General features: G+C 38.1%; 1 protein-coding gene across 1 annotated transcript in view; it reads left to right on the plus strand.

The window, feature by feature from the left end:
• The window catches only part of MAGI2 (membrane associated guanylate kinase, WW and PDZ domain containing 2), a 714309-nt gene that overhangs the window by 542979 nt on the left and 144972 nt on the right, over nucleotides 1-26358 (plus strand). The window contains 3 exon segments of the mRNA XM_054514801.1: nucleotides 11777-11834; nucleotides 18718-18839; nucleotides 20229-20411. Of these exon segments, the coding sequence (XP_054370776.1) occupies nucleotides 11777-11834; nucleotides 18718-18839; nucleotides 20229-20411 (363 nt within the window).

Here is a 26358-nt window from a genome sequence, read left to right on the forward strand (position 1 = left end):
GTTTTATTAAGTTTCATGAAGACTGCAAATGACTGAAAAGAAACATAATCAGCCACAAAAAGTTGATCTGTTCTGTACTTACTTGCTCTTCCCTGGTTATTATACAGCTATTCATAGTTACACACAGTGACAACAAAGTCAATCTTATCATTTCTTCTGCTTGCAATTTCTGCAGTTTATTTCTCTGATGTACTCAGACTCTTTTCTAGTGCTTTAGGGACAGCCTTGGTCGAACAGCAGTTTTTATATTATCTTTTGGGCCCTAATCCATGCATTTTTGTAAATAACTGACGCTGTAGTCACTAAGGTCATGCTGCTGCCTTTCATACTGGGCTTTCTGAATGTTGACATTGAGGGGACCCAGCCTAATCACTCTGAATTTTTCTCCTGGGCCATAGGGAGAAACCCTCAAAACTTTCAATCAAGTGTCACTAGGTCAGTCTGTAAAAGATATGTTTTTGTATGCCTTTATTTGATTAATTCTAAGCTGGTTTACAGAAGAATTAGAAAGGCAAAAAATAGTTGGGCAAAGCTAGGCTGAAGTGAAACACTACAGTGAGAGATCAGTTTAATGTTTGTGTTTTGTGTTCCTATATTCTGTTGCAACTTTGTGGCAGACCATACAGCTTTTGGGGTAGTTGTAGCAGAAGCAGTCTGAAAGTCTCTTTTATTTAAAGAACTTGTCCTGACCTTGATATTTAAGAAGCTGAAGGGACTGGAGTATAGTAAAGAGCAGAAATTAACAGACTGGCAGAAAATGAGGAAATCAAATTTAAATTTGTTTATTCTGCCACTGAGTTGGTACAGCTTCAATTTGGAAATTTTACTTCAACCATTAAGCACAAATGTGATTAAAATTAATTAGTTTAATTTAAATAACCAATTTATATAATACCCATGCCAGGGCATAGACTGGGGAAAAGGTTACTTTCTGTTGGAATTAAGTAGATCAGTTGCTGATTCCAAAATTGCATGTATCAGTATCATGAAAGTCAGATGCCTCAATTACTCTGGGCTGATGTTTATGATAAAGGCAGCCATAACTGAGTAACCTGACAGTCTCCTGACATGCAAATAGTCTAGTGCTACAATGCATGAAAAAAAGTGAGCAGACACTCTCTTCGTCCAATAACTGTTTTTTCCATCTCTCTGTCCCATTTCCATCTCCATTCCACTAACACAGGATCCTCTCAGTCCCCTCTCTAGTGTTTAGGTTGCTACTCTATTCACTCTTAGGGAGGTTTTATACCAAGAAGGAAGAGAGAAAAATAAAAGGAAGGCAAAGTAGTTCTTTCATCTTCTTTCATAGTAATGATTTTTATTTTTTATGTGCTGAAATGTCAGAAAAAGTGACGACACGCATATTTTGCATTCCCTTTGCCTTCCTTTTATTTTTCTTTCTTTCTTTTCTTATTTTCTTTCTTCCTATATCTTTTCTTCCATGTTAGGATATGCCAATATTAATGAATATTGAAACATGAAGAAAGAATGGGTAGATCTTTATTGTACTATTATCTCACACAGTTAAAACTGTTGAAGGCAAAGTGACTTAGAAACCTGATTAGTTTGTCATTGACACAAATAGATGTATTAATTCAACACTGAAATTGCAAAGTGCCCTTATGAATGCAAGCACATTGTGTCTGGTACATTAACAAAGGACCACACACCTGTTTCTCATGCAAAGCTCCTTCCTGATGCTGTCACAGAACCATACTGAGAGTGAGTTTTGGCAGATGGCATTACAATTCAAATAAAGAAAAATAAGCTTGTGAATTCATATATATTTTCTTGTCACTCAAATGCCAAGAGATTTTTTAACATAATGTTTAAAGTATGGAGTGAGTGTCCCCATAAATATCACTAATGCATAACTATGAATAAGTTATAACAAGAGGTTTCAGAAAGCAGTTCCATGCAACCAAAGCAGATTTTTATTGATTGTACGGCAAAGCAAAAAGTAATAAAAAATGGGCCTTGAAAGTTCTCACCCTCAGCAAGGCAATGAAGCCACTGAGAAGAAAAAAACAGCCTCTAATCTTATTTCACTAGTATAAATGAAGAATTGCTGCTTCAGCAGGTGCAGTGTTAACATGAATTTTCCCCAGTGCAATGTAATCTCTCTCATCAATTGTATTGATTTATCTATTTCATCAAATACTATTTAAACAACTACTGTATCTGCATTATGTATATGCAGCCAAGTTCAGAACTGAAAAAACATGTTATTAAAAAGCATGGTAGTCATAGAAACAGATCATATAGAAAGTACCTTGAGGAGGATTCTGCTATCTGATTGTATAGAACTTCACTGGCCACTTCATAAAACACAGAAATGTAATGCACTTTATAAAACACAGAAATGTCTTGTACTTGATCACAGCTCTAGTTTATTTAACCTGCTCTCAGATTTCCATCCAAGGTCATCTGGTGATTCTGAGGCAGTTTCAGCTCATCACAAATACATAATGCACCTTTGAAATTTTACAGTCTGGGCAGGATAGCTTTCTGTTTGTAGACCACCCACAGATAATCAGTTCATTGTAAGCATTCAAAGTAGTACTTGGCTATTTTTTTTTTTTACATTAGCATTACAGATGCTATATTTTTCTGTCTCCTTTTATAATACATCTATCCATTTCCATCACTGGCCTGTCAAATAAAATCAAGTAATTGCCATTTGTTGTAATAACAAGGCAGAAAGAAGCCACCAGAAAAACAGACAGCATTATTCTATGTGATTTATTTTGAAACATTGACTTGAGACTCCCAAGGCCCAGTGAGAAAAAGGCAGTCATGAAACAAATGTTTTCTAATGTTGATTGAAATTTTGATTGAAGTTCAGTGTTGTTATTTTAAAAATCCTTCAGAAACAAGGCAAAATAACATGTTTGACCAGGAAAGAGGGTTAGACAAGATGAGGAAAAAGTGGCTTCCTCCATGCACAGGAGCAGCATGGCTGTATGGAGCACTCCTGAGCATCTGGGTGATGAAGAGGCTAGGTACAGTCTGAAGGAGGCAACAAAGTCAGCTTTGCAGGTGACCCCATCAACACAGCCAAGGGCATGGCTGAATTGAGACCTCGTCAGGCTGTGGACTGGCCCAGCAGAAACCCTGTGAATTTCAGCAAGGACAAATGCAGAGTTCTACACTTGGGCAGAAACAAAATCTTGCAACAGTACAGGCTGATAACTGACTTGTTAGATTGCATCTGTAATACTGAACCCAGTTTTTGGGCCCCATGATACACAGGAGTTCAGCAGAGGGCAACCAAGACAGGCAAGGGCACAGGCACTCACCCTGTGAGCAAAGGCTGAGGGTATTTCTGTTTCCCCCTTAATAAAGGCACTGAAAATAGCACTGAAATCTGTCATTTGGGTTTATTACAGAATAATAAACATTTTAATTTGTAAGACTAGAGGTTAAGAGGTGAACAGATAACTAAAATTGTTGATTCTGAGAGACAAAACACCTGGCAGCCTCCCATAAAATTTGGCCTGCACTTTTAGTAGCTACATACTCTAATATGGAACTTTTTAGGTCAGTAGCCAAATTTGAGGGTTAAGGTTTTATAATAACAGTAAATTCAGAAACTCCACAAATTCACAGGGTATGCAGTTAAACATATAACAACAAAACAATGAATGTAAATAAAGTAAGAGACTGGAAAGCAAATAGAAGAAAAGCCTAAGCCTAACTTCATGACATCATGCATTTGTTAGATAGAAAACAAGGCTGTTTTGCAACAAGGCTGAATTGATACAGTCAGTAATGAGATACAAGCACTGAAAAATTTGAACATCCAAAAGATCAAACAGAGTGTTTCTTTTCAGTCTGTTTGTTTCAAAGTCTAAGGAATATAGCACAAAACAGCTGTGTTAATAAAATCAGTTTCAAAGGCAGAATCTTCCACATTGCAGCTCTACGTGGCATGAAGCAAATCTGCTGAACTTCAGGAATACAAACTGATAATGCAGCGTGCAATTGATGTACTCAGGGCTCCTGCTCTGCAGGCAAAAGGAGAGGGCCAGTGCCAGAGCATCTCATTGCAGTCCCCTGCCACAGGGATGCCTTTCACCAGACCAGGTTGCTCCAAGCCCCATTCAGCCTGGCCTTTAACACAGCCTGGCTGAAACTTGTTAGAGATGGATGATGAGATGATTGGCTCTCGCAGTTAAGGATAACTATTGTGGGAATATTAAGAAAATCTTTAGTGCTGTTTAGTTATGTTATTGTAGTTTAGATGCCCTCTGCTCTCCCCACAGTTCCCTTTTCCCCCCTGTACTGTTGTTGCCATCAGACAGCCTGGGATGTCTAGGACAGGTACAAAGAAGGCGTGCACAGGTGCCCCTTGCATGGGGCAGCTGGGAATGGAAAAGCTTGGGGGTGCTTAGGGGGTGGGCATGGCAACACCTGACCTCCAATCCAGTTACAAGAAAGCAATCTCCATTGATAAAGGGCAAGGAAGAGCTGACTGACAGATTTTGGGAGAGGCCAGGGCTGTCTGATGTAACCCCCAGGGGTATAAAAGACTGAGCATCCATCTTGAAGATGAATTGGCCGTGTGGTATGCATGAGGGGCGGTTCCCAGTGCTGCAAATTTTTCCTAATTTAGTCCTTTTGTTGTATGTTTGTCAAGGTTTAATAAAACTTTTAAATTTTCAAAGTGAGCAGTTGTTTCTCACAACCTTGAACCAGCCAGTGGGGCCACCTGGGCTCATGGGCATGGAGCCCACCAGGGCACAGGTCAGGCTCCTCTGGCAAGTCAGCATCTGCAGAAAATGTCCCTCATCCTGAAGGGACTTCACTCCTAGCACTGCCCATGTCAGCTAGTTTAGAGCTCTGAGCTGTGAGGGTGTTGCAGTGACTCTGTTTATGAGTACCTTTTATTATATTAAAAATGAGATGGTGTGTAATTTGACACTGAATTCAGAAAGTTTACCATGCTCTTCTTGGAAGCTAAGGCACACTGCTGTTTTAGTATTTCTAGGAAGCTTGGATGCATTCTTATCCAGCCTTCTGAGCAAGAACTTGTAGCTAAAATGTGAGATATCTCTGTTTCCCCAGCAACATGCTGGTCACTTTAGTGGGAACCTTGAGATCAACAAGGAGCTGCTTTAAGCTTCTGTCTCCACAGAAGTTCTGTAATATGAGCCAGGAACATGGCACAACTAATGCAGGAGTAAGGACAAGAACAAGATAAAAGGATAACAAGATTTGATGAAAAAAATTGTAACATTTTTATAATCTTTTTTTCAATGTTTCTGCTTTCCTTAAATCTATTCTTTATAGATACATGGAAAACATGATTTTGCATTTTGTTTAAAATATTTTAACAGAAACTCTTGGCTTTCTCTTGAAAAGGTCCATGGAAAGTACTTTTGACCAGCTTATTGTCCACTTACCTCTTGAGCACTGAGTTCCTCATTAAACCTTTATTAAGGAAACCACCTCAGGCAGTGCCTACAGTAATCTAGCTGAGTTCACAACATGTAAGTTTTTTCCCCCCTATTTATTTCTACTTGATTGGGGGTTTTAATTTTTATTTGACTGAAAAGCTAACAAGCCTTTTATAGATTTTTTTATTAAAAAAACCAAAACCAAAACCAAACGAACAATAAAAATCAAAACAAAAACAAAACAAAAATACCAGTAATTCAGTTAACACTTTGTATTAATGCAAATCTTAATTAGCACTGCACAGTTCTCCATGTCAGAGGAATCAAGTATACCTAATGTTAAAAAAATATCCCAACTGTTGCAAGTATCACTTAGTAACAATGCTGGGAAAAATATTATTGAATTTATAGTAATAGTAAGTAATCTATGTTCTACATAATTAAGGATGTGGCATGTCACAATAAGCTGCACAGAAGGAAAAAGATGCATTTATCAGATGTATTACTTACACATTTATTTCCATTCTGCAAGGAGAAATTTTGCATAATGGCACTTTATTTGTGAGAATAAATTGGACATGAATGTTTTTTGATTGCAGACAGAACATAAACAGTCATGATTCTGTGAAATTTCCTGATATGAGAATGGCATTTGGAGAGCACGACTTTCACTGAAATTGAACTTACATGGCTTGGCTTGGAGGTGGTACATTCACTAGGTTTTCCAGATCTTCCATTAAAGGGATCTTCCCTTAAAGGAGTAGTCAATTTAGGGTTTTTTTGTGGAGGTGGAATTGTCAATCCTACCTTTGTTGTTATTTTCACGGAGAGAGTGAACAATTCAACTTCCATTTTTATCTAATTTTTTTCTCTCTCCACCCACTTAGTGTTTCCATAGCATGTACCTGTTGATCTGGTTCAGTTTTTGAGCTCCAGATGGAATGCAGATAGGTGACCTAGAAAAATTCACATAGGTATGGGGGTAATAGGTTAAGTCCTGATTTTCAGTGAGTAGTGTAATTCCTCTCTTTCCTCATGGCAAGCTGTATCAGAGGTTTCAGGAGCAGCAGCACAACCACAGTGTGTTTCATGTATCATCTGGACAATGTGGACTTGCACAAACAAAAGCATCCAAACCAAGTATCTCCAACCGTGAGCTCCTGAGGGAGCAGCACAGCATGCCTGGAGCAGCATCCACCCCCTGGAAACCTGTGTGCTGTGCCTTGGGGTATTACAAGCAATGGTTTTTTGTGTAAGCTATGCAGTGAGGAACACTGGTTTAGACTTAGAGACAAATATCTGCAAAGACTGTATCTCTTAGAGGAACTGGAAGACTGTGACACTGCATAGCACTGTGGGGCTGCACTGCTTTTAACTTGTAATCCAATTCTTTTGATACCCTTTCCAGTAGGTAACTGACTTGAAAAGGCAAAACTGAATTTGAAAAAGGGAGAAAGAAAACAGGGAAAGCAAGAGATTAAAAAATCACAGGCTTTTGAGTGGGAAGATACAGTATTTTTTTTTTCTGAAAAATCTCCTATATAGGTTAGAAAATGATTCCTGGCCTGTGCCTGGGTGTTAACAAGGCAGGTGAACCAAACTTGTTCCTCCACAGCTTCCACATGCTCAATGACAGTATTTTCTATAACAGCAGGCATTATATTATTTTTTTCTCTCTCATGCTATATTCCTTTGAACTAAACAAATATTTTGATTTGCAGCTGAATCAGGAAATATGCTCTCATCTTTCTTTCCAGCATGTCAGTGGGGTGGGTAGTGACACAATGCTGTCTGTTGTTCTGAAACCTTGAGAAGTTTTTATGACTCTCTTTAACTCAGTGAATGATAAACTTCAGAAAAATTAATCTCAGGCTTGGTGGTGTGCTTTTTCATCTTGGCACACTGAGATCCAAAATGTACTCTTTCCTCCATCCCTAGAGAATGTTAAGTGGCACCATTAAAAATCATTCTGAAATGCAACAGCTTTCAGAAGGCAGAATAAGAGCATCTGCACCATTAGCATAAGCAGTCTGTGATGAGAAGGCACTACAATTGATTATTAAAGCAACCTGCTCAAATTCATATCAGTCTTTCCTTTTTTCCTTCTTTCTCTTTTTTCCTTTCTTTCTTTTTTTCTTTCCTTTTTTTCTTGCTTTCTTCTGACTTTCATTACCACTCGGCATTTAACTTTTAGAAAGGCAATTCTGAATTAAAAGCCCACCCAGATGGTTACTGAGCAAAGGTTGTTTTGGATGACTGGTATTGGCTAGATGCTGCTTGTCTTGTAAGGAATAAAGCATGCATTGCAAAAGCTGGAGGATATAAATATATCATCATAGAGACTATCTAGCACCCTTACATCCACTCATGGTGTCAGCATTGCCAACCACTGCACAAATTATTACTGATTTTTAAAAGGTGATTTTATAAATATTCCTGAGCAGGCCCTGCACTGGATGATAGGAGGATGTTAGATATTTAAGATTTAAAAATAAAAGGTATTTTTTTTAATTTTTTTCCTTTCTATAGAGAGAAATCCTTCAGCAGTCTTCAGACTTGGAGGACAAGAGTGGTAGAAATGTTGAGTTCCAAAAGATGAAGATGTCTGTCATTCTATAGCACAGTATCCATGAACCAGTGCTTGCAAAAATTGCACACAAATGAGCATGCTGATGCTACCAAATGAATATCAGCTGAAAGATATAGCTCCTTTCCCTATTCACATCCATTAGCAATCTCCTTCACTAGTCTTGTACAACAATTCTCTTTTACAAATATTTAATGTTCACTTTCATCCCTAATGATCATCCCTGGGTACAGTGAAATCAAAAGGAGAAACTGTAATGCCCTCACCCCTAATCTGGCAAATGCTAAGCTTCCTGTTTTATAAAGCAGTAAAGTATTTCCGTCCTTTAATCTTTCATTTCAAGAGTGAAAAATGGAATAGATGCCACAATTTAATCTAATGAAAAATAATCACAGTGTTCCTGAAAGCTAATGTAGCAGAAGATTCTTCTTAGAGAAGTTCTGTAGTAAACTACACTCCACTAATCTTATCTGCCATTCTCAACAGGCAGGGGCCTGGGGTTTGTGCTCTAGCAATTCTGTTTTACTGGTCAACACAGAATTTTAATTAAACATAGCTTATAGGCCAAATCTTAAATGGAATAATAAAATCAGAGCATAACCTTACATGGAGTGTATTATGGTACACAAAGGTAATCTTGTTTTTCTTTCTTCTGAACCCATGGATATCTTATGATGTTAAATAATCAGTCATTCAAACCATGCATTTAAAAGTGGATTCTCCTTAGTATGTCAAATACATAAAATTTTTACAGATTTTTACACTAGGGTTAGGGTTAGTAAATGGATTTTTTCTTTTCCCTTCTCAGTAGTTGTGCCAGTTCATAAGTACAATTAAGTATTACTTTAGGAAAAAATAGGCCAATAGGTTAATAGTGAATCCTCGATTATTTCAGATTTTTATCAATATGTAAAACTAAATATGTTATCTGCATCTATATACTTGTAGTATATACTTTGTATATACTTACACAAAAACACCCACTTTCAAACTTGGACAAAATATCTGCTTATTTATTTATTTATTTCATACTCTGAAAAAATGCACCTACTAATGGACTTTGGGAGAGGAGCCTTTGCACACCTGTGTGTGTATGTCTGTGGGGAGATGTGTGTGTCTGTGTGTACTTTTATGTACAGGTCTTACAGGTACCTCTCTGAGTTTTCTTTAAAGAAATATAATTTTAGATGGACAGATATGAAAGCAACATGAAGTTAATTAGCAGAAGAAAACTGTGCAAGGTTACATGAAAATAAAATGGACTAATAGTACTTAAGCTAATATTTTATATTCATCCTGCATCATAGTGTTTGGTAGGAGCATCATTTTTCACAGCAGATTTTTGCTGTGATTTTTGCTTATCATGCATGAGTTGGCAATGAAATTTTCTGTAGGGACAGTACAGGATTTGTGCATCAGCTGATTTCTTTTTGAATATTTATGGATTACACTACACAGTCTTGTCCCAAGATACACAGGATTTTGTGAGAGCTGTTGTAGGGTGATTCACCTCATTTCACTCAAGTTCTGAGAAGGTCTGGGAAGAGCATCAACAGGGCTTTCTAATGCTTAGAGCCTCGACATGCCAGTGATGTGTCCCTGCAATACATAGGTCAGCAGCCTCCTGGGCTGCACTTGGCAGAGCATCACCAGCAGGCCAAGGAAAAGCCCCTGCCCCTCTGCTCAGCACAGGTGAGGCACAGCTGGAGTGCTGCATCCAGGGCTCCCAGTGCAGCAGAGACATGGACATGAGGAAGAGAGTCCAGTGAACGGCCACTAAGATGATTGAGGGATGGAGCATCCCTCCTAGGAGGAAAGGATGAGAGACCTGGGACCTGAACCTGGGATTGTTTAGCCTGAAGAAGTGAAGGTTCAAGGGAGATGTTATCAATCTAGATAAATACATGAAGGGAGGTGCAAGGACACAACCAGGCTCTCTGCAGTGGTGTCTGGTGACAGGACAGGAGGCAAAAGGGCACAGGCTGAGTTACACTGAAAGGTTGTGGAGTCTCCATCCTTGGATATATTCAAGTGCTGACTGAAGATGGTCCTGAACAATCTGATCTGGCTGACCCTGCCTTGAGCGGAGGGGTTGGGCTAGAGAACCTCCAAAGTTCCCTTCCAACATCAACTACTCTGTAATTCTGAGACCAGCTTGAATACCTTATGCTGCCTTAATTCCTATGAAGAGAGTAACAAAAAAAGTAGTTCAGAATGTGGAGTTAGGAAGATTTCAAAGCTAACAATATTCTAAGAAAAATAGGAAAAATTGAGTATCAACATTAGCCCTTCTGTTAAAAAAAATAGGTAATGTGGAGTTTCCTCATCTGCCTGTCTCCTGCAGAGGGTTGTATCCTTCACTGCAGGATTGGAATGGGCTGAGCAGGAGCATCCCCTGGGGGCAATGTGACATGAAGATCCCAGCAGTCTAAACAGGTTCATTCAAGAAAGGGTCAGCTACTACAGATGCATTTAAAGGAGAAGTAACAAGCAGAGGTTAACATGGCCTTTTAACCCTTTAGCCTCCCTTTTGTCACTCAGGCTTTACTTTCCTATTTGCCCCTTTGAGCAAGTTAGTAATTGTCTATTCATACTGTTAGTGAAAAAATAAAAAAAGCTCAAGTCCTCCAGGAGTACTTCTTTATGACCAGTGTAATGACTGTTCAATGTGATCTAAATCAGTTCTATTCTGTCTAGTTCAGTACTCATTGTCTCCAAAAAGTTAATTTAAAATAGGAATTTAAAAATAAAAAAAAATCTGAGATAAGGAATTCCAGAGTCAAATTTCCTTTTAGAATCTCAGCACCACTCCCCATACATTGTGTCACAGTCTTTAACTGCACAGAAATCAATACCTGTGCATAATGGGAATGCCCATCCCTTTGTGAGTCTCCTCTATCCATGTCACCACTTGGTACTGAGGTTTTTACTCTTTTCATATCAACTGAAATACTTGTTGCCTCTGTCTCGTGCCTTTTAAACACAAGATGAAATTTTGTTGGGAATATAATATTTTTTAAGCATTCAGTTAGTGATAATAAGTATCAATGTACATGAATATATATGTGGCAGTTTGGTTATAAATGAATGCAGGTTGATTTTCAAGATTGTTGAATTAGTATTTGCAACAGTTTCATTTTTAAGACCAGAATATTTTAGGGGTCTCTGTTTCTGAAAAATGTAGTTAGCTTTATGTCAGAGATGCTACAATATCTTTTTTTGGTTGTACTTTCATGTACTGTTCTGTGCTCCTGTGTTCCTGATATATAACTTACCTTTGGAACAGGATGCCTTTGGAGATTGTGGAATTGCTATCCCAGTAAGAAGAATAATGCAAACATTTCAGTATACTAACTGTACTTATATGGCGGGATACAAACTCTTTTCATTCCTTCTAGACCAACTTTTCCAGGATTCCTAAGAAAAAAAAGCTCAAAAAACATTTTTTGTGTGTTTTCTTCATGAAAATAGAATGCCCTCACTTCCTCTGTCAGTGATGAAACACAAGATGTGCTACAGTTGTTGGCTGGTACAACTCTTGGAACAATAAAGAAGTTGAACCAAAATGTGTTGCCCTATAAACTAAGAGTTGGTTTTACATGCAAATTTCCAAGTTACTACAACTTGTGGCTGCCATGGGGTGTGTTCATGATTTGGCTTTGCTTTAGTCACTGTATCTAATTTCACTATTATTTCCCTCAACACCCAGCAAAGATCCACAATTTTGTTTTTAGAAATCTTTGCATTCTGTACTGTATATACTGAGAGGGATTAACTCTTTGTTTTTCAGAGCTTCCATATGGCTGGGAGAAAATTGATGATCCCATTTATGGCACTTATTATGTTGAGTAAGTTCCTAAGTTCAATATTAAGTTGCTATAAATATGTCATGACCTAATACTGGTATCCTCTGCAGTGCTCAGCCTGGCAAGGAATGGGTACAATTACTTGTTAAATTAAGGGTATACCAGGAATTCTCAGTCATCAAGGCAGTTAATATATCCAGATACATTCAAAGTGTCCCAAATCAGTGCCTCAGGCATTCAGTCACCCTCTCTATCCAGGGTCTGGTTCCATGGTATCATTCCAGCTGACACTTGTGCAACAAACATACCCATTAAAGAGATGTTGCATTTTCTATCTAAGCTTTGGATATCCAGCAAGGCATAAATCTTGTCAATCAATGAATATAGCAAAGCATCATCATTTTAGTTCAGTTAAAATCTGGTTTTGGGTAGTCCTCCCTTGCTGCAAATCAGGTGTTAATACTGGTGTACCAGCAGTCAAGTTTTTTATATGCTGCATATAAAATTTTATGTTTTATTTTGTATTTAAAAGTGCAGCTGAAAACACTATAAATTCTACTTTCATAGAACAATCCTTGGTTTCATTTTCTTCAGATTCTGTTTTAGTTATGAAAGAAGAAAAAAGCTTCTTCCTCTGTGCAAAGGCCAAAAAAATGCTTTTGTTTGAAGTAATGGTAGAATCTGGCCAGTTTGTACGTAAAATATGTACAAACATAAAATAAATCTGAGAGATTATTTCCTCTGCTTTAACTTAACATAGTGAATGACAGCTCTTAACATAGTGAATGAGACTTTTGAAAAACAAATCTAGATTCAGATTGTGATACCTGTTTGGGAGGGATCTATTTTCACTCTGCTCTCTACAGATAGTATGCAAGAGAGGAGACAGAAAACCACTCCTGTCACTGTGCAGATTGCACTTGAAAGGTTGAGAAACAGCTATCCATTAGTGCCTTTTATTAAACAAGAGAGATCTTCAGAGAATATTGCCCCTGACCTAAAATTTCAATTTCAAATCTTGACACTCAAGCAGTATATTTATCTAGTTGTTTCATAGGAAATAGAAAATTTCACATTTTTCCCTTGGTCTCTTGATCAATACAAGCACACTGACTGCAGGACTTGCCCTGGACAGGTATTGGAGATGCAGCTTTTCCAGGCTTCAGGATATGCTGCTCTTATGCAAGGGTCCAGGTGTGCAAGGAAACTAAAAAATCATCTGATTCCTGGAGGTCTAGAAGACATAAGATGCCCCTTTCTTACCTGCTGTCACAGCAGCGGTTTGTAAATGCCCATGCAACCCCAGCCTTCTACAAAGAAAACAATCAACAGAAAATGGTGTTTGCTCACTGCTCTGCTGACTTCTTCTGTCCCATTCTCCAAATGCCAGAGCACCTGCTCTCCTTCTTTGTCCCCAGCTTGCTTCCTGCCCTCAGGTGAAAGAGGCAGCAGCTCCATCTACTTTGCTGCTCAGTTCACATCACCTCAGTCAGTCCAGATTGAAGCAAAAGGATAAGTTTTGAAGTCCCTACATAATGCCATTAAATTACTCCCCCTTGTGATGCCTGAGTTCTTTTATGATGTCCCCAGGTAGGTAGGGGCTGCAGTTCTCATACAATTTTGTACATAACCCCTGCCAAAGATTTCTGCACATACAATTATGCAGCTGCTGGGTGTAAGTAAAGCTTCTGCCCCAGTGGTTTTTAGTGTATTTTGGCGTGTAACAGGTGTTGTGCAATTTCTGTGCAGTAATCTCTTACTGAGACTCCCTTGGTTGTTGGTGTAGCCTGAGGCTTTCTGGCACCAGCAAGGCTCACACTCCACTGCAGAGTCAGAAAAGGAACAAGTATTTATCTGCATTTCATGTCCAACCACAGGTAAACAGATGCAAGGCACCAGGCCCAGATGTTATTTTGCAATTACATATTTTAAGGCTGTTAGGGCCAAATTTATTAATCCTACCACAGATAATATTTGTGGACAGATATATCAAACCTACTGCAGTCTCTGAGGTTTTTAGAAGTGGAATGGATGCTCATGGTGTGTCATTAAAACTGCAGCCCTGCTAAATTCACATGGAGTTTTATAGTCAGTAAAATGTAGCTGTAGTTTAATTTGCTGTCTGAGCTCAATAAGTTTGAAACAAAGATTGCTTTCCATTTTTCCTGCTGCAATATATAACAGTCACAGCTTTTTTATTATAGTACTCAACAGATGAGTTCATTTTTAACTAGATAAAATCAGATAACAATAAACTCTCTTAATTTTGTCATAAAAGTAGGTAAATTATGAGAAGCAAGATTACAAACTTCCACATGTTTAGGTCCAGTCCAAGTTTACATGCAGGCCTACAAAATCCTCATAAAAGAAAGGTTTGTACTCTGCTCACTGAGGTGCTTGTATCTCATGGCAAGTTTGTACAGTTGGGCAATGAGGCAGACAGACTCCCTTTCACCTTCAAGGAGCAGCCATGTTCAGATTAAATATTCTGAGACCAGAGAAAAAGCTAAAAAGAAAACAAACCAGAACAAAGAAACTTAAACCTTTTGCTAGTCGAGTTACTAAAACCAAATCACAGTGTATGTAAATTTGTTTGCAAGTTCTGTTAAAAAAAGTCTCAGTATAACTACCTCTCTTAATCATGCATTTATGTAGGTGTGATAGAATATTATAATTTCCATTTGCTTTTTTATGCAGGTCCAGGACTCATTTGTAATCTGTAGACATTGGACATAAATGAGAAATGTTTGCTATATGTTTGTTAACTTTCAGGCAATCTGGCCTTAATTTGTAAACTAAGAACTAACAGCACTGAGCTGTGCAGAACTATGGAGAGAGAGTAGTCATTAGAGTGCACTGGGTCTTTCAGGATTCTAATTGCCAAAAGATTGTTTTCCTCTTTAAGGATGACTAACTACAACACAGAGCTCAATTTTCAGGCATGGGCTCTTTAATAAAACAGCTAAATTAGCCATATAGGTATTTATCCTAGGAAAACATACCTCCTTGATTTACAACTTCTGACAATTCTCTACTCAAATAGAAAACGTTTTCTCAGGTCTTTTTGTCATTATAACGTGTTATCAACTGAAAAATGTGAATATAAAGAGTAGCTAGGCACTCACAAGCTATACATTAGAATATCCATTTTATAGGCCTCTGGATCCCCAGAATTACTTTGTTGGCTAATAGGCATGTGGGTACCCATTGGGTAATGGGTAATTTCAAAAGCTGTAGGCAAAAACTGAAAAAAACCCATCTCATATATGAAAGTAGCTAAGTAAAGGAGATAGGTTAAAATCCTTCTACTGATGCCCATGCTCTGACCTGCTACCATTTTGTCAGAGCTCTGTGCCTTGACCATCAACTAAAGTCTGCAAATTAGGCACTATGGCCCACAAATCTCCTAATGATGTGTTTCAGTTGTCCTAAGTGCATCTAACCTGAAACTCATCACAAAAACAACTTAGCCTGGCCCCACTGACTGCTGAGAGGGTAGAACTGTGTCTGTGTCTTATAGTTTGGCTGGTGGTGATGGTTCCTCCCCATCATACAGAGTATTTTGACATCAGAAATAAACACAGCTCAAAAGAAAATCCTACCTCTGAGGGTTTGTCTCCAGTTGAGATACAGTGAGATAACACAGGCCAGCAGCACCAGCCACTCCTTCTTTGCACAGCCACAGTGGCACTAGAATAAATTAGTTGGATTAGGATTTTTGATTTAATATATATTGTATAAAATAAAGGAAGAAAAGTTAGAATTGTTCATTGAATTAGATCCTATGAGAAATGAGCAATATATTTTGGCTACCATCCAAAATCTGTTTTAACCACAAAAGCACTTACTTGTAACCATCTCTAAAACTCACATTTGGCTTGTCTTATGAAGGCCTAGGCTAGTAATAAATATTGTGTATGCTGTTGAAGTAGCTAGATGTAAAGCTAGAATGTCTTTTCAAGAGAATTACTTGGCTTAATAACTTCTTTCTCGAGTAAACTCATCAGGAGCACTTTTTCTCATTTAGCCAAGAAGCTGTATAGCAGTTAAAATTGCATAAAAGAGGTGTGTTTCATGTAACATCAGTACAATATTACTGACTGTTAAAAATTACTGATTAGAAATATAACTTCCTTTTCTTTGAGTTCTCTTGGACACAATATTTAATGCAGTTTGGTTTTTTTAATTAGATGGAAATTTCACATTGTGCTTTGGAGATTGCACACTACCAAAAAGCAGTCAAACTATGAGAATAAATTGGAGCTTAGAATAATTAAAGTTGCACCAACAACATGAGGTGCTTCAAGAACCTGTTAGTCTTCCTATCTGATCTTATAGGACAAAATATCATTTTCAGCTGTTGCTAAAGATATTTCTGTTTAAATGGACCAAATAATAACTTAAACTATATAGAAACTGTAGGTAGGCAGTAGAAAATTGATTCTAGCTGTGATGTCAGTACCACAATAACTAATCTTTCTTGAGCCATGATCACAGATTAGCTAAAATCCCAACTTCTCTTATATTACAGAACCACATATAAGTTGAGTCTTAGGTCTGCAGGGGCCCTTCTCCTTCAGGTGTTCCCTGCAACTGCAACATGACACTAAGCATAATGCAAGGTCCTGAATGAAGACTGGAGTGTAATCTTGGATATCCATTACATATGCACGATATGGCACAAAAGCCATGGGAAATCTCTGCTCTTGTGGAGGGCAGCTGGAGGACAGGGCAGGATAATTTAGAGCCACTAAAAGTAAGAGATGATCCCTATGTTGAAGCAACTAACCCACATGTATAGCAACTCTGGTCTAAAACTTATCAAATGCTAACATAAAACAAGCTAGGTATTGTACTCCATACCTCCTACTGGAAGCTGTTTTCTAACTTCACACATCTCTTGTGAGAAGCCTACAGACTTCAAGTCTGAAATCCTGCCATCTTTAATACATTCTAGTATTTACTTCCAAATGTATTCATAGAATGCAATTATATATCAGAATTAATTCTGCTTGAATAAAAAGCTAAAACTCCTTTGATCTTCTATAATAGAATACTCTATTTCACTGGTCTTCCTGTAAAATCTTTCATAGAGATTCATTTCATTTGATCATGGGTGCTCAGAACTTTATGTAGTATTTGAGTTTCATCACTTCTTGTGTAAAGGAAAAAGCAGTATTTCCTTTACAACATGAAAATACATCAAATGATAAACACATCACATATTTACTTTTTTCATGCTTTTGTTAGTAGTTCATTATTACCTTTTTTAATGCACATAAGTCTTGCTTTCTCCATTTTTAACTAGTGAATTTTTTCTCCCTTTATCATAAGTTTCTAGGTTTGCAATAGAATAAGGTGCTGAACACCCTGACAATTACTAGAAATAACAGAAAGCAAAAGTGAAGGAAAGGAATAACTACAATCTTAAACAGCCTGTCTGAAGAATGGAAGGAAATGAGAGGGACTTTCTCTGTCTGCAGCATAGATCAAAATTTACTGAGAGCTATTAATGTAAATTTTAGAGTACGAGAGTAAGCTAGCAGCCCCTTGAATGAGTTATAGCCATGTGAACAAAGTAGCAACTTAAGGATTTATCACATTTACTTCATCTCATTAAATCAAATATTCTTTTACATGACTGAAAGTCCTTTCATTTCATTAGCATTGGACACTAAATCCTATTTTGCAAGTGTATTGCACTCCCATGGGCCTTGCTGCCTTTCTTCTACCTCACTTCCTAATGGCAATTCCACTTATCTTTTTTGAAGCTGTGGTAGGATCAAAATCTCAAAGGACCTGAAAAGTGCTTGATGTAGCACAAAAGGTCATTGCTATGTAAAAAAATACCCTTTTAGGACCTTAGAGTTGTGAAAGTTACCAGGTAACCCGTCCAAGTGCTTAAACCCATGATTGGGATTGGATTTTCAGAAGACCGCAGTAGATGGTAACCCAGTGAGAACAAATAAGGAGTGACAAAAGCTTGCCCTTCTGTAACATATGTATTTGATTGCCCAGAGCAGTGTTGGAAGTACAAGCCCCTTCTCTTTGTTGTGATTCTGTTGTGATCCTGTCTTACAGCTATGTTCCATGCAGCCTACTACATTATTTTGCCTCCTTGGAAAACATGTAAAACATATCCCACGACAGAATTGAAAGATAGCTCAGTGATGGAAAAAATGTGCGCTTTAAAGAATTAAAATCAAGGATATGGTGACAGTAGTAGTAAAGATCATAGTCCTAAACACAATGCAGAAAAATGCATTTTAATGCCAGAGATGGACTGACTTAATGACCTGTAGTAGGAAATGTAAAACATCAAGAAAAAATGTATGTACTAACTTTTCTTATATTTCATATATCATCTGTGTAGTTCTAATTTGCCATCTAATTTCATTTCTGTATCTGATTTTTGTGTACAGCTGAGCAGATACACACCATAGTACTAAAAAGGAATCATCTTCAATTTATTACCCATTAGATTTATTTGTAAATTACCATCATAAAAGTACTCTGTTGTATAGGCTTTTCTTTTTTCTGTAAGTGAGTAAATTCACTTACAACTAATTGACAATAATGCACAAAACTAGTTGAGATCCTTTGAATCATACACAGAAGAGTGGTCATGCCGAAGACATGAAAAACTGTTGCTGTAGCATGTTTCAGCAGTGCTGCTGTTTAATATGTAGTCCCATAGATCACAACCATTTTTATGTAGCAGATTTAGCATATTGAAGTGATAGGATGCTGCTCAGTGCTGCTCATTACACAGGGCACTCACGAGTTGTATATCCTCATCCCAAACAAAATTGTGTGGAATGTAAGGGACACGCTCAGGCCCATTGGGGCCTACAGCACCCTACTGTGAAAATTATCATTTTACCCAACTGAACCCAGTTTTTAATCAAAACCAATTTTTTTCCAGCCACATAAATAGAAGAACTCAATTTGAAAACCCTGTCCTAGAAGCAAAAAGGAAGCTACAGCAGCATAACATGCCCAACGCAGAACTTGGAACAAAGCCTATGCAGGCCCAAGGTTTCCGAGGTACAGTACCACGTCAGCTATCTTGGTTAAGATAAAAGATCCTGCTCTCCTGTTTATCTGACAATGATTTTGTCATAGTCTGGTTAAAACAGTAGTGTTGCCAATGCTCAAAATGTTATCACCTATATTTTCTCCCTTAAATGTCTGGGTTCCAATAGTTGCAGGACTCACCAGCCAACTAAAACTTCCAGAGGTGCAGAGAAAAAACCAGAAAAGTTGAATCTAGTGTTTCCTAAAGGCTGAGAAATTGAAAGAACAATAAGACTCCCAAAGTAATTTTCTAAATAAAATCATAAATTCTGTTCCTGGAAATGTACAACTCTCTCTTGAGCACCCAAGGTTGGCAACAGTGAAATACTTAATTGTACTTTCTCTAAATTACTCTTAATTGATGTTTGGTATGTTTCTAAGCTAGCTCATCTAGCAAGCATCAATTATGTTAAAAGCCTCAAGCACAGTGTTATAGGAGTTTACAGGAATGCAGCCACTTGGTAACATAAAAATGAATGCGCTCAAAAGGAGCTGCATAAGCATCAAGCAGTACTGGTATCAACTAATGGATTGTAACGTGAGGTTATAGTCAGAGAGTGAGGCTTGTTCTCCTTTGTGGCAGTAGAAAGCTCCTCATCAACCTTACCTAGACCCAAATTTGCCCGCCTGCGCCCCGCTCCCAGGAGGTCCCGCAGCGTCAGTGACCTGTGGCAGTGCCAGCACGACCCCGCCGGGGCCGGCGCGCTGTACGGTACGTCCTGCTGCTCTCCAGCCCTGGGGCCAGCTGGGCTCACAAATCTGCACCTTCCCCAACCCTCCCTCACCCACTGCAGCACGGGACAGCAGCACGGGGACCCACACTGCACCCCGAGGCACGAGACACGGAGTTTGCACAGCAGTCATGTGTGTCACTTGTTGGATGCCTAAACCCCGTGTGTTTGGAGAGAAAAGCTCGTCTAGAATTTACCTCTTGGAATGAGACATTCACAGGGGATGTTTTCCTCACTGTGGCTGGGAGGGAAATTATGAGGAATGTATTACTTTGTAGACAAAGCTGAATTTATAGGTTAGGAAAGAGGTTTTTAAATTACCTCACAGATCATTTTTATTGTTGTGATTATTTCAGCTACGCAATAGCCACTTCTAAATGGATTTCTAATATCAAAGGATATTTATATCTTTTCATTTATGGCTGATCTGCCATAGATAGGAAATATGTTTTAAGCTTTGTATTAGTACAAGAACCCACAAATATTTTTCCTGGAATGCCTGCACTCTTTATTTCCTTGCCTTTGATACACTGCCACTTGATGTCAGCCAATATTGTTATGTGCTGTCCATGCTATGTTGTGAATAGATCAGAACTTTTGTCTTTCTTGTTTGTGTTGACTGATGTAGAAAAACCACTCTTCACCCGCGATGCATCACAGCTGAAGGGGACTTTCCTCAGCACAACTCTTAAGAAAAGCAACATGGGTTTTGGATTTACCATCATTGGTGGGGACGAGCCGGATGAGTTTCTCCAGGTGAAGAGTGTAATTCCTGATGGGCCTGCAGCACAAGATGGGAAAATGGAAACAGGTAATTATGAAGGTTCATCTGTTCTTTTATATAAGAAATAGATTTCTGAGTCTCACTCTCTCCATAATTACATACATTTTCCATATGACTTCCTGTGTTAATATGTAGATAAGGTAAGTTTCTTGGTAAAAATTTCTTCCTAATGAGTGCCAGTAGATATTTTTCCTATTTCACAATAGGGATATTTAAGGGATAAAAGATCTCTGCATTTCCCTGCATAAAAATGGGTTATGGTTTATAGACTGTTTACTTAAGGGAAGTCTACATGGAAAGAAAAGAGACAGAGAACACAGACTACTAAGTGCAAATTTATTTCTTTAGAAAGGATGGTTTTGCAAAATAATCAGTTGAGTCTCATCCAATACTGTTCTCATTAGAACTATCAACAAGAGTTTTCAGTGTGGCATATGGACACACAGGCATTTGTGTCCTATTAAAAAAGAATCTGTGAAAACTCATGAAATAAAAGAAACTTCTGAAGAGATTGAAAGCTGCTCTGAAGATCTAGAACACAAATGCAAACATTTTCATGTTCATAGATTGATAAAGATTGCAAATACTGTCTGAAAGGTCACATCAGGTCTATGAATGGATGAAACTCTTTTGGACAGAGATGAATTCTGTTTCCAAGCAGTTGTCATCTTCATTAGGAAAAGACAGTCAGAGAACAATAGAATTACTTCAGTTGGCAGGGACCTTCAGTCACTAGCCCCCTGCTCAAAATATGGCTAACTTTGTGCTTGGATCAGGTTTCTCAGGGTCTTGGGAAAATTTTAAGACACAGGTTCCACAGCCTCTCTGGATTCTTGTCCCAGTGTTTCTCAGCTTTCATGGTGAAGACTTTTGCCCAGAATTTGTGGATGCCTCATCCCTGAAAGTGTTGAAGGCCAGGTTGGACAGGGCCCTGAACAGCCTGGTCTAGTGGGTGGCAAGGGAGGTGAATGATCTTGAAAGTCCCTTTCAACACAAACCCTTCTGTTGTTCTATGATTTTTGCTCTTTAGGTCCATTGGGCTTTCCACAGGTATAGCTGGTTACTAGGAACTGTGTTCCTGTGTTTGTGCAGCCCTGGCACTCTGTACCATCTCTCCCCAGCATAATTTATTGATTTGCATAATTTTTTACTTCCATTTCTCACCAAGACATTGAAATAAAGAAATGCTAGTTTGGGATTGTTGCTGCTGTAGAAAACCCATTTCATGGTGGCCAGAGCCACTATGAAGATAATTTTCTAAATTTTGATAACAGACCCAGGTGGATGGGTCACAGCAGCAGAGAAAGATCCTTTTAATGTGTCACAGTGCAGGGAGAGGACAGAGTAATAAATGCAGGCACAAATGATGACAGTGGAATATGATGAGAGTCTGAAATTATTTTTCTGGAAATTTCATTTCATCTTTCTTTTATTGTAGTTATTTTTTTTTATCAGAGTCATATTTGTATGTCAGAATAAATCACCTGGATTTTAGTTTATTTTGTTGGACTATCCAGGACTCGCCAAGGAGGAAGTGTAAAGGTTATGAAAAGTATTATTTAAAGAAAAAGTATTATTTAAATAACTGGATTTGCTTCAAAGCTAATGTTATAGTCATCATGAAATTTCTGATGCCAAAGAGATAAACAGAAAATTTGTATGAAGAAAAAAAAATGTAAGAAAAAAGTAGAATATAGATTTTTTTTTGCACTGATTTTACAAAAACCATTAATCTAACAGCTTTTTAATTCTCAGTACTTGTTGCTATTTTAACTTAATGCAGTGTAGCTCCCAAAGGGAAGATTTATTAAATTAGCTGATTAGGGGAACAAAGGATACAATAGACTTCCTGAAGTTCAGAAGATTTCAGTGACATAAACTTCATTTTTCCCTAATATTTTCATACTGTCTAATACATGGCATGAGAGCTTTCCCTTGTTTGTAATGGTTTAGCATTCTCAGATGCAGAACTCAAATATAGTTACTTGCTCATCCCTCTGAAGTATGAGTTGGTTATTAGTGAAATTGATGATATGGAGTTATTTTCTCTGGAAAACAGGGTATTCTTGCAACTTACTTGAATTTTTATGCTGAAATTGAATACAGGTTTCACAATACTGTTGATGGTCATTATTGTAGTCATGGATTGTGCTGAGAACATGTAAGAAAAATGGTTTTTAAATGCATAGAAATAGCATTGCTTTTTTCCTCAATTAATTCAACTATATTAGGAATTCAAAACAGAAACTTACATTCAAATATATAATCAGACTACAATTATGTGACCCCAAAACATATAAAATTAGATCTCAGAGCAAATTTTGGCTTCAAATGTCTTTGTTTTTAAGAAGAGTGACAGATTTTGAGACAAAGTAATTGGAGAATCTCAGACTAATAATTGTGACATCTAACATTGGTTCTATGAATAAACTAATTTTTATGTTAATGGAAAACTGGAAAAATATACTTAAGGTCAGAATGTTTATAAAAGCATTGTTCAACAAAGTGCTTGCATTTCCTGATATCAAATCCTTTTCACATTTCCTGAATTAGAGTTTCTCTCCCTATTGAGCTATTGTACAATATAATCAACTGAAGATATGAAAGCCTCCCAGGTTCCATCAATAGCTTTTTGCTCATAAAGCTGTTAAAATGTTACTTTGGAAAACTACTTGAAATTACATCTTTGTCTTTTTGTTTGTTAGTTAGGCATCACTGGATAATGAATAGAGCTTTTAAAATATTTATTTATTCTTTTGATACCATGTGTCATAGTTCAATTTATGTGCACTACATATATGACAGTAGGGCATCATAGTAGAAATTCTGAGGGCAGTTACAATGATCTGTGAAGCAACCTGAGTGTAAGGAATAACCACAGCACTGGTGCCCTCAGCTCAAATATGATTCTGGACCCTATCCCTTGCAAAGCTGATGCTATTTTTTGGCCAAGTGGTGATCAAAATCTTCATACTTCAGACCTGCACCAGATTTGGGGGAAATACAAAGGAAAGGCACCATCTTTTATCTTACCTAAACTTTGGCCTCAAGATGAAGACACGAAAACACTGAAGCTGTACTTCAAGTTAATTGTTAAAGAAACAAGCTCATAGAAAACAACTTTGGTTTGTTTCTCCACCCGAAGTCTAATATAGGGGTCAGAGACAAATGCTATTCAAAGAGTGAATCTATGTAAGACATTGTCACCCTTAAATGTGATCATAACAACGCAGTTTGACTTCAAGGTTTCAAACTGGAGTAATTTTTGATTTCATCCTTTGGAATATAGTTGGAAAAGGGTTTCAAGATCATCCAGTCCCACCTCCCATACCAGAAACAGGTGAACCTTCCACTAAACCTGGTGTGTCCACACAGCTGGATGTCATCAGCAAGCTTGTTGAGGGTACACTCAATCCCTGTGTCCAAATCACCAACAAAGATGTTAAATGGTGCCTGTCCCAGTACTGACCCCTGAGGAGCACTGCTGAAAGCCTGGAGGCCACTGGGAACACAGAAGCAGCTGCCTGACAGTGACTTGGCATTGCTGTGGAACAGAGCAATGAGGCGAAGCGAGTGCGCTGAGATGCAACACAAGATATCTGAGGTCCTGACAAGCTATCAGAACCCCTTGGTGCCCAGTGCTGGGCACTAAGAGGTATTTATATTTGTCATAGACCCACAATAAGCCTCACAAGCAGACTCAGAGGAACCACATCTTAGTGGATGAGGCAAAAACAACCGAAATTGCATTCCTGATCCCATTTGCCAGATGTTTCAGTATTTGTAGGGGCTATTATGCCCTCATGTAAATCTAGCATCTGTGTGCTAATGGTTGTTAATAATCCTGAAAATGCCTTTCTAGGACATGTTTTAGCATTTGGAGCTCAATCAAGCTGCTGGATATGAACATTACATTCCACAGCATCTCTGTCTATGTCAGGACAGCCTAGGAGCTGATACCACATTCTTTTCTGGGAGGTTACATTGCTTTGTCTTGTCTGAAGCCTCATGCAGCCAACAGAAAACTGTATTTAAGATGCCCCTGCATTCAATTCAAATGCTGGTAAAAAACTGCATCTACATGAGAAGATTTTTATACAGTGAGTGATTTTGACTGACTGCTGTTCTAAGGCAAACAAAGCTTTAGGCCTGTGGCTGAGTCAGATAAAAGCTCAAGCTGCAGAGGCAAAAACTCTCCTACAAGTCTCAAGGTTATTCAATGGACTGGATAAACTGAAACACTCCCACATAATCAAGCTCGGGGAAAGATTCTCACTCTCTGCATTTCAGCAAGCTCCATTTCCTTTGGTGAAAATTTGCAGGAAACAGCTCAAAGACATGGTCCAAAAGTGGTTCTTGGAGTCTGGGGATGACCCTTCTGACTGATGAATATTGTTGGTCACTGCAGGTTGAACTTTCCAGAAACATAAATCTGCGGGGAAATGTCATAGCTCAACAGTGTGAATCAAAAATGAGGGAATACATTCTTTCATTTCATCTGCCAAGTATGCATTTGGCCAGCTTTAAGATGCTAAATCATCTGTAAACAATGAAAACTTGGACTTTTTTAGATGTCGTTCTCTCAGGAATGGTAGATTTTCTATATTAGTTGATCTATTCTAGAGATAGAAATTCATAAATTAAAGATAAGGTTCAGCTAACAGATATACTTGTCTACAATTCAAATGTCTACACCTACTGAATAAGCAGACATCTATTACTTTTGTATGACTGTAATAGGATGAGGACTAGAGAAAAAAGCTAGAGATTGGTCCCACATGTACCACTCAGAATTTCCACTGCACCTCAGAGATCTCCAAAGGGAGTGAGTTGTTAGAAGTGCTGGAAGGAGCGGCCCATTGCCTTGCTTCTGTCCATGGACATATGTCAAGACCCATAACAATCTTCTGCATATGAAGAATTTTTCAAGAAGCTGAGGTTACTTTAAATGTGAGAAAATTGGAGAAACCACACTTGTTGATCTACAAAAGCATGAATGTTATTATTTAGGTGAATAAGAGCAAGCCCAAAGCCATTATCAGGTGGTTGAGCCTATAATATCACTAGGCTTAGGAAAGAATTATCTCATTTCATTAATGCATATTTTTTCACAGTAAGGCTAATATCTTAAAACCTTTATAAAAAGTGGAGTACTCAAGACAGAAGGAATTGGGGATATCTACAAAAGGATGCATTTTTACAAGTTCAAACAGATGATTAATTCTGTTCCCTGTTTATCCATTATCAGATTATGTGAACAAACCATCATCTCGCCTAATGGGAGCTCAGCTGAGATGCAAGCTCTCTAGTTTGAGCAACAGAAAAGATGAACTATGTATGCAAAAAGAATGCCTTCAATCCAAAGAAGCAAATATGTTAAAATTAAAATCTATGTTTTGGCAGTCATCTGGAAATGTTAATAATTTCAGAACATGACCCAGTGTATCATGACCACACACCACATTACCTATAGTCATTTTCAAACAGGTCATGTCTTTCTGAAGTGCTATCAGTCAAAACTCAACCAATAATCTTCTCTTTTACAACATTCCCCTCCTGTGGTAGCCAGCTCTTTACCACCATCTCAAGAGGTGCACTAGCCAGGAGTTGGACACATAGATGTGAGTCTTGATTTCCACAGTGCCTCCTAAAGCTGGCTGAAATTTAGTTATCTCACCTGCCTGACACCTTCTCATCCTGTGGCTCCAGGAAAGCTGGCTCCAAAGTTAAGGCATGGTGTTAGGAAAATGAGAAGCTGTGCTACTAGTGGGACCACTGAGGAAGGACTATCTTTTCATTTGTCTTATGCATCTCCAGGCTAAAAAGCTCTTTTAATATGCACCAAAGCCTCATGAAGTGTCAGTCTTGCAGCTACAAGATGATGCCAGGTGAGGCAGGACTGTGAGAGCAGAGCAACATGTATAAAACCAGCTTGTATTATCTGCTTATCTGCTTCCCTTACTTCCTCTGCTTT

Source organism: Molothrus ater, chromosome 5 (genome assembly GCF_012460135.2).
Source record: "Molothrus ater isolate BHLD 08-10-18 breed brown headed cowbird chromosome 5, BPBGC_Mater_1.1, whole genome shotgun sequence".
Lineage (NCBI taxonomy): Eukaryota > Metazoa > Chordata > Aves > Passeriformes > Icteridae > Molothrus > Molothrus ater.